Source organism: Chiloscyllium plagiosum, chromosome 27 (assembly GCF_004010195.1).
Source record: "Chiloscyllium plagiosum isolate BGI_BamShark_2017 chromosome 27, ASM401019v2, whole genome shotgun sequence".
NCBI classification, from domain to species: Eukaryota; Metazoa; Chordata; class Chondrichthyes; order Orectolobiformes; family Hemiscylliidae; genus Chiloscyllium; species Chiloscyllium plagiosum.
Window position 1 is genome coordinate 45,300,015 of NC_057736.1, and position 10,093 is coordinate 45,310,107.

General features: G+C 42.1%; 1 protein-coding gene across 7 annotated transcripts in view; it reads left to right on the top strand.

Annotated features, from left to right (window-relative positions):
• Positions 1-10,093, top strand: part of LOC122563754 (adhesion G protein-coupled receptor B2-like) — a 776,300-nt gene that overhangs the window by 467,277 nt on the left and 298,930 nt on the right. For all 7 annotated transcript variants that reach the window (XM_043717945.1, XM_043717942.1, XM_043717944.1 and 4 more), the window contains one exon: positions 5,037-5,112. In XM_043717945.1, the coding sequence (XP_043573880.1) occupies positions 5,037-5,112 (76 nt within the window). The remainder of the gene's footprint in view (positions 1-5,036; positions 5,113-10,093) is intronic.

Sequence of the window (10,093 nt, forward strand, 5' to 3'; positions counted from 1 at the left end):
AACCTCCACTCCCGGCACCTTCCCCTGCAACCGGAAGAAATGCAAAACTTGCGCCCACACCTCCCCCCTTATTTCCCTCCAAGGTCCCAAGGGATCCTTCCATATCCGCCACAAATTCACCTGCACCTCCACACACGTCATTTACTGCATCCGCTGCACCCGATGTGGCCTCCTCTATATTGGGGAGACAGGCCGCTTATTTGCGGAATGTTTCAGAGAACACCTCTGGGACACCCGCACCAACCAACCCAACCGCCCCATGGGTGAACACTTTAACTCCCCCTCCCACTCCGTCAAGGACATGCCTCCTCCATCGCCAGACCATGGCAACACGACGCCTGGAGGAAGAGCGCCTCATCTTCCACCTAAGAACCCTCCAACCACAAGGGATGAATGCAGATTTCTGCAGCTTTCTCATTTCCCCTCCCCACACATTATCTCAGTCCCAACCCTCGGACTCAGCAGCACCTTCTTGACCTGCAATCTTCTTCCTGACCTCTTCGCCCCCACCCTCTCTCCGGCCTATCACCCTCACCTTAACCTCCTTCCACCCAACATTCCCAACACTCCTCCCCCAAGTCCCTCCTCCCTACCTTTTACCTTAGCCTGAAGAAGGGCTTATGCTCGAAACGTCAATTCTCCTGCTCCTTGGATGCTGCCTGACCTGCTGCGCTTTTCCAGCAACACATTTTTCAGCTCTGATCTCCAGCATCTGCAGTCCTCACTTTCTCCTAATAGATTAGATGCCCTAACTCAGTATTGTCACTCTTATAGTGTGATCTTAGGGGTACTATTGTTGGCTTTGGTTTCCTGGATAGTATTGAGGAAACACAGTTAGAATTTCTCTCCTGAGGGTAGTGGTATAAACATTATGATGTCAAATTGACCATCCATTTGACACCTTGCCCCCCCCCGCCACCAGCTCTTTTTTTTGTTCTCATGATTCCAATTGGAAAGATAATTAAATATAGTTTTTAATGAGCGAGTAAACAATATCGCCAGTTTTAAATTATCACCCAAAGCTAACATCATCCTCTTGCTGATCGCTTTTCCAGTAACTGTTACATATGCATGTGTAGTATCTGGATTCATATTGTTTTATTATTTTACTTCATGTTCACTAAGAATCAGGCTGTGAATTTAACCAGTACTAACCTTTGGATAGTAAGCTAGCTCGCTGGTATTGCAGAGAAAGACTTTCAACATTTCAGTCTCAGCATAAAACAACAATGTTCCAGTCAACTTGTCAATTTCCTGTGGAAGAATGATTCTTTAAGCTGTAATTTACAAGGTGCCGTATGTCCTGGGTCTACACTGAAAAGTTGACAGGAGTTTGTCCACCCAAAATCTGGCTTCCTGACATTTTATGTTTGAAACAACAGTAATTATTTAATCTGGGGAGGATGTCCTGCCTTCGAGAGCTGACAGTCAATTTAGTTAGTGTCAAAAAAGGGTGGGCTGGAAAAGCACAGCAGGTCAGGCAGTATCTGAGGAACAGGAGCGTCAAAGTTTCGTGCAGAAGCCCTTCATGAGGAATGTGGAGGGGGAAGGAGGATGAGAGATAAATAGTTGGGGGTGGGGCTGGAGGGAAGGTAGGTGGGAAGGCGATAGGTGAAATGAAGTTAGGGTTGGGGTAATTGTAATAAGTCCGTGGGCGACGGTAAAGCTCATAAGTGGGAAGGAAAATGGACAGGTAGGACACATCACGAAGGCGGTGATGAGGCGATGATGAAGGGCTTTTGCCCGAAACATTGATTTTCCTGTTTCTCGGATGCTGCTTGACCTGCTGTGCTTTTCCAGCACCACTCTAATCTAGACTCTGGTTTCCAGCATCTGCAGTCCTTGTTTTTACCCCCTGCAATGATGTGGGGAAGGGGAGATTTGGAAACCAGTGAAGTCAATTTTCATGCCATATGGTTGAAGGGTCCCAAGGTAGAAGATGAGGTGTTCTTCCTCCAGTTGGCAAGTGGCTTTGATTTGGCAGTGGAGGCAGTTTAGGACTTGCCTGTCCTTGAAGGAGTGTGAGGGAGAGTTGAAGCAGTTAGCCACAAGGCAGTGGGGTTTTTTGGTGTGGATGTCCCAGAGATGCTCCCTGAAACACTGGGTAAGTTGGCATCCTGTCTCTCTGATATAGAGGAGACCACATCGAAAGCGCCGGACGCAGTAGATGAGGTGGATGGATGTGCGGGGAAATCTCTAAAGGATGTGAAAAGATCCTTTGGGGCCTAGGACGGAGGTGAGAGGGGAGGTGTGAGCACAGGTTTTACACCACCTGCAATGGCAAAGGAAGGTGCCAAGTGTGGAGAGTGGATTGATGGGGGGCGTGGACCTAGCAAAGGAGTCGCGGAGGGAATGGTCTCAATGGAATGCAGTTAAGAGTGGAGAGAGAAATATATCCTTGGTGGTGGGGTCTGCCTGTAAATGGTGAGTATGGCAGAGGATAATGCGCTGTATCTGGCGATTAGTGGGCTGGAAGGTGAGGACCAGGCCAATTTACTTAGCTCTAATTAGCACTACTACCTTGCAGTGCCAGGTTCAATGGTTCGTTTCCACCCTCTGATGACTGCCTGTATGAAGTTTGCATATTCTCCCCGTATCTGCATGGGTTTCCTCTGGGTGCTCCATTATCTCCCCACAATCTAAAGATGTGCAGGTTAACTGGTTCGGCCTTGCTAAATTGCCCATAATGTCCATGGGGTGCAGGCTAGGTAGCTAGATTCAGTGATTCAATGTTAAATTCAGTAACTCCTGCGCAGTCATACCTCATAAAGAGCAGTACATTCAAAAGTGGGATTGTGAGACTGATAGCGTGCTGAACAAGAAGAAACCAAGGTGAGACAGAGTCCTACAGCATGGAGACAGGTCCTTTGACCCAAACTGCCCACCAAAAGATCCATCCACGCTAACCCCATTTCCCTGCATTTGGCCCATATCCTTCTAATCATTTCCTATCCATGTTTTATTCAATTGTATTTAAATATTGTTAATGTACCCATTTCAACCATTTCCGCTAGCAGCTCATTCCATGTCTGTATTACCCTTTGTGTAAAAAAAGGTTGCTCCTCAGGTTCCCTTTTATTCTTTTCCCACTAACCATAAACTGATGCCCTATAGTCCTTGATTCCTCAACTCTGGGAAAAAGACTAAGTACGTTTGTCCTATCCATGCCTGTCATGATCGTATACACTTCTGTAAGATACCCCTCAGTCTCCTGTGTTCTAAAGAAAAATGTTGTAGCTTGTCCAACCTCTCCCTATAACTCAGACCTTTGAGTCCTGGCAACACGCTTGGAAATTTCTTCTGCATTCTTTCCAGTTTAATAATATCTTTCCAATAATAAGGTGACCAAAACTAAACACAATACTCAAACTGTCGCCTCACCAACGTCCTGTATAACTGCAACATAACTTCCTAACTTCTATACTCAATGCCCTGACTGATGAAGTCCAGTGTGCCAAAGGCCGCCTTCACTGCCCTATCTACCTGTGATTCCACTTTTAGAGAATCGTGCACTTGGACTCCAAGATCCCTCTGTCCCACTACACTCCTTACGGCCCTATCATTCAACATGAAACTCCGACCTTGATTTGACTTTCCAAAATGCAAGACCTCGCATTTATCAACATTAAACTTTCTCAGCCTATTTCCTCAGCTGATCAAGGTCTGCTGCAATTTATGATAACCTTCTTCACTGTCCACGATACCTCATATTTTAGTGTCATCTGCAAACTTACTAATTATGACTTGTACATTCTCATGCAAATCATTGATATAGATAACAGACAGCCATGGGTCCAGCACCGACCCCTGAGGCACTCCACTAGTCACATGCCTCCAGTCCAACAAGCATCCTTCTACTAATAACCCTTTGCTTCCTACTATCCAGCCAATTTTGTATCCAATTTGCAAGGTCCCCCTGGATTTCATGAAATCTAACCTTCCAGAGCAGCCTACCATGTGAAACTGAAGGGTCTGTTTCTGTGCTGTACATCTGTATGTTACTGAGAGTAGACTTATTAGTTGTAATGTATTAACTTAATGATAGCCCAGACACTACCATTAATGTTTGTATACAATAGCCACCGATAATAAGCATTTGTTGGATTTAGTTTTAAAAGATAGCTATGCTTTATTATGTCATGAGAAATAACATTCAAAATTGCTACACCGGGTGAAATATCTTTATGGAAGGAAAAACCCACTTTAAATGATTTCCTAACATTTACTCCTCGTCGAATATGTCAAAACAGATGAATGACCATTCATTTTATGGCATTTTGCATGGCATTTGCTTGTTAAATTTGGTGGCCATGTTTACCAACATTAGATTAGTGAATGTGTAGTCAATAGAATGCTATTGTTGTGAATTGCTTTGGTTCTGCTTGCAATTGTGAAACTGGCTCAACCAGGCTGTTGTTTTTTCTATTGGTATATTTTAGGTCATTGTAGAGAGTACTGGACTGCAACTAATCTGTACCGGCAGTTGTGGTGCTCAGTACTGCCTTTGGGTCATAAAAATTGAAAATTATTTTATTCCTTTAATACTGAATCTTGAATCAACCCAAATTTCATGAAGCCATTTTAAATGTTAATGGGATTTAGACTCAGATGGTGCATACATTTTGAACTTCCAGCACATTGCACTTAGTATTGTGGGCTTTTCTGAATATATTTAGGCTCCTAAAGAAAGTTTGTACATGTTTACAAAGATTGAAATTCTCTAACTTCCTTCCTGAACAAAGTGCTCAAGAATCTATCAGCCTCAAGCTATAAATCTCATGGATGGAATCTTATGGTTTCTTTAGTTTTAATTGAAATATTTAATCATATATCTTAATTTGCTTCTTTTACTAATGATAATAACACTTTCATTTTAAAATATTTGATAGATATAGATGATCCTTATTGAATTGTGTGTTTCTACATTATTCCTTTGTTTTGATATTGTTATAGAAGTGACTGTTTTAACATCCTAATGCCTCGATTTGAAATTTAATAGAACGAGCCTCACAATGTTGTTTTTCCATACATTTTAGAAACAGATGACTCGACCTATTATGTGATCGGAGCTGTGCTATATCGGACGCTGGGTCTCATCTTACCTGTTACAAAGTAGGTCGGCGCTGTTCACATTCCATGAACCATTGGATAGTGCTAGCTAAGAGTAACATCACTCTATCTGCTAAGATCTTTGGCACTCTATCCCCATAGTTGCCTTACGTACTTATCCTTTCACAGAAGCTGCTTGTCTGTGCTGCTGCTCATTTGAATCACTGAACATGGAAACTATCGCCACTGAAAAAGGCATTATAGTTTGACTCCCAACCCCCAGCTCTCCTGCAGCAAAACAGACCTGTTAGATTTAAAAGGTCCAGTCCACATTTCTGAAGGAGTCATGATCAGAATCTCCTACCAGAAATGCAGTGTTGTCCCTTACAGGGAAAAACAGGAATCCCTCAGTTGTCATCCCTCAATAAATCTGGCACATTCATTGATCCCCTGGTGTTTAAATGTAAGAATGGTAACTGTGAGAGTATAGAATTTCACCACCTCAACTAAGATTGATGAGATCTTATTTAGAACTAAGTACAAAATGATATCCCCAAGCTCAAAAATCTATAGTATATTTAAATTTGTGGAAAGGTGGAAAGATAACTGCCTCCAGATAGTATAGTGACAATGTCACTTCTATTACTAGGCTGGTAGCCAAGGAGAACATGAAGACTGCAGATGCTGGCGATCAGAGTCAAAAAGTGTGGCGCTGGAAAAGCACAATAGGTCAGGCAGCATCCGAGGAGCAGGAGATGATTTACAGCACCACACTTCTTGACACTAGTAACCAAGAATCCTAGCTAATTTTTCTGAGGACATAGGTTTGAATCCCATGATGACAGATAGTGAAATTTGAATTCAATAAAAATCTGTAATAAAATGCTCACTTAATGCAATGCCCTTTAGGAAAGGAAATCTGCCATTCTTCCCTGGTCTGAGTCTAGGCACTCCAGGCACACAGCAGTTGGTTGACTGTAATTGAGTCTAGGGAGTGGCACTATATGTCACTTACAGCCAATCAATAAAAATGAAGTACTCTTACATAAGACCACATTATTTGATTTCATTATTGTTCCTGGCAACACAGAGAGTCATCCAACTCCATTTAATCATGGTTGGAAGGATGTGATGTTTTGTTGTTAATTTAATTTTCAACAAGAATTTATGTCTTAACTGATTGTCATGACCTAAGTTGCTTCTCAGGAGCTTTGCAAAGTAAAATTAGAAGTTGTGCTACCAAAAGCAACATTAGTCGGATGGTCAAACATACGGTCAAAGAGGTAGTTTTTAAAAAATTGTTATAAAGGAAGGAAGAATGATAGATAAGTGGTGATGTTTAGGGAGAGAATTCCAGAATTTAGTACCATTATAGCTACCATTGGTAGAGCACGATTTGGAGCAATGTTAGAGCAATTTAGGTTAGAGTTAATGGTCAAACAGCCAGAATGAGAAGAGCACAGAAGATTGGAGGATTAGAAGAGATTATAGAGATTGGGACAGGTGTTGCCAAGGAGGCATTTAAAAATGATAATTTTTAAAGTTTGACAAACAATGTTCAAGGAGCAATAGTTATGCAATGTAATGAGTTGACAACAAAGGAGAGTAAGAAAAATACCATTTATGTTCAGAACCTTTCAATAAGAATCATTATTGAAATATGTCAAAGCATTTCACCCAATGAATCACGCCTCTAATAATTTGCCTATACTGTGAGCTGGTCTCGCCGGATTCAATTCTGGTTGTGAGGACCTTTTGGTTTCCCCCATCACCACCAGCTGTTTCAATTTTGCCAGGACCAGATCTTACTGCATCCAATGTTTGATATTGTCAGCTATGATTCGAAGCATGTCCAGAAAATTTAAAACCATTACAGACTCTTCCAGTGGCGGTACAACCGGTGGTGTATCTGCCAGTGGGAGGCAGCTCAAAGCATCCGCTTTCACTACTTGGCCTCCTGGATAGTGTTCCAATTTGTAACTATATGCATTCAGTATTGAAGTCCACCGCTGTATTCGGCCTGAAGCCGTGGACGGCACTGTCTTGTTCTCTTTAAGTAGACCTAGCAGGGGTTTGAGGTCAGTTGTTATATTGGTGCAATTTTCTGACTTCAAATATGACCACAAAACCTTCCTTCTCTATCAGGGTATATTTACATTTTGCATTAATCAAAGTCCTGAATGCATTAACTATTGGGTGTTCCTCTCCATTGATCCACCCATGAACTAATATTACCCCAATGCCATACGGAGAGACATCACATGTCAATACCAGACCTCGCTTGGGATCATAGGAAGGAACACCTTAGAGGACAATTGCAGTTACTTCACTTCCCTGAACATAACGGCTTGCCTAAGTGATCATTTCCAAGGCTGATCCTTTTTTAGGAGTTGATGCAAAGGAGCCAGGATGTGTGAACACTCCTTAATAATTCTCAAACCCAAAGAAAGATCTAAGCTCCGGTGCTGACCTGGGAGCAAGAGCATCTTTGATCACCCTCACTTTATCTTCCAATGTAACCCGGTATTGTCAACTCTGTAGCCCAAGTAGATCACTTGGGATGCCGAGATCACACATTCTAAGGTATTCCCTTCTAAGGTGTACTCTCTGCCTGTGAGAAATGTTTAAGGGCTACGTCCAGGTTCTTAAGTTCTCCTTATTGGTCTTCCCTCTTGTTAACACTTCCTGGGGTAGTCCTTGGAAAATGTCCTCCATTGTTCACTGAAAAATTGCACAGGTTAATGATACCCCAAATGGCAGTCTTGTATATTGGTACAAACCCTTGTGGGTATTAACTGTAGCATGCCTCTGACAATCGTCATCTAACTGTAGTAGTAAGTACATATGGCTCATGTCTGACCTTCAAGAAGGACTGTCCCCCTACCAGCTTTGTGTATAAATCCTCTCTGTGAGGGATTGGGTACTTTGCCAGCTGGGAAAAGCAGTTTACCATTTGTTTAAATCTACAAAGGCAAGTTGACCCAACGGGCTCACAATCAGTGTGACTGGTCCTGCTCATTTGTCAAACCATTTGGCTGTGCTTGGCTTTGTTTTGGGATTTTGCAGTGGGCTGACCTAGAGTCCCTGAGTGAGGTAATGCAATTTCCTTCACTCAAGTGGTGTTCCCAAGCTCAGTTGGACTGGAAAGGTTGTCCATTTTCATTGAATACCCTGTAACTCATATGCTTCACTGGCTGCATTTTCCAATGACAAAGCCAGTTGTAGTGCCTGTTTGAAGGCACTTTTGCATGGTTACATCATTAATTCCATATATCAAACTCTCTCTCAGCATCTCATTAAGGATTAAACCAAAGACAGTTGCATCTGCCAGTCATCTTAACCTAATCAAAAATCACAGTACAGGTTCCCCTGGTACTCGAATCACTAATTGGACCAGATTAATAGCCCCAATCAAGGAACTCATTGTAGGAAAACTTCCTGGCTGACCTTGTTATAATGACCACATTGATAAATAAGCAAATCCTTTTTCCTCTGAATTTTTAAAAAAAATTCGATGACCCCTCTTCAAATATCATCTAAGGCTCATTCTAAGGCCCAGATTTCAAAGTCTCACAATTCTCTGAGCGAGAAAAGAAAATCATCTCTAACCTAAAATGGTGACCCATAATTAAAAATTGGCCCCTGGTTCTGGACTCATCTACAAAAGGAAACATCCTTTTTGTGTCCACCTTACTAAGGCTGTTCAGGGTCCATGCACTCAATCTAGTCACCCTTCTAAATTATATTTATGTATGTAGCTCTCGTACAGCACCAGTAAAACACATTAGATAATCATTATCATGCTATTTTCAGGAACTTGCTGTATACAAATTAGCTACAGCTAATTATCTTTACATGCTTTGCAGCTATACATAGAAACACCAACACTTTCAAAATCACTGTCTAAACTTTTCAACTTTTTTACCTCAAATATTATTGATTCAATCTTACCTTGACCTATTCATATACAAATAACGACTTAAAAGATCAGAAAATTATATTTTAAATTATTACAGTGAATGCAAGTCAAGTTTATGGATTCCGTTTCACTTATCATTACAAATTAAGCTCCTTATTTAGCATGTATGGCATGAGTGACAAAGAACTTTGAGGAAGGTAGAATGGTGGATGGTGTCTATAAAAAGCTTTCAGCAAGGCATTTCTCAAGGTTCAACATGGTACAATGGTTAGCAAAGTTAGATGACATAGAGTACTGGGAGAGCTAGCCATTTGGGTACAAAATTGCCTTGAAGGGAGAACACAGAGAGTGATAGAGGGTCTTTTTTCAGACTGGAGACGTGTGACCAGCAGTGTGCTGCAAGGATCAATGCTGTGTACATTGCTTTGCCATTTATATAAAGTTTGGATGTGAATACAGAAAGATCTGTTAGTGGGTTTGAAGATGACACCAAAATTGGTGGTGTAGCTGACAATGAACAAGGTTATCTCAGAGTACAACAAGACCTTGATCAGATGGGTTGATGAACGAAGGAATGGCAAATGGAGTTTAATTTAAAGAAATGTGAGGTGTTGCATTTTGGTAAGGCAAATTAGGCAGGAGTTAGACACTAAATACGATATTGTGGGGATAGCTGAGACGTGGCTTCAAGTGGACAGGGCCTGGGAAATGAATATTCAAGGCTACATGTGCTATCCTAAGGACAGACTGATGGGCAGAAGGGGTGGGGTGGCCATGTTGGTAAGGGACGATATTCACTCCCTTGCGCAGGGGGGACCTAGAATCAGGGGATGTAGAGTCAGTGTGGATAGAGCTGAGAAATTCTAAGGGTAAAAAGACCCTCTTGGGAGTTATCTACAGGCCCCCAAACAGTAGTCTGGATGTAGGGTGTAAGTTGAATAAGGAGCTGAAATTGGCTTGTCGCAAAGATGTTACTACAGTTGTTATGGGGGATCTCAACATGCAGGTAGACTGGGAGAATCAGGATGGTATTCGACCTCAAGAAAGAGACTTTGTGGAGTGCCTCCGAGATGGATTCTTAGAACAGCTGGTGCTGGAGCCGACCAGGGAGAAGGCAATTCTGGA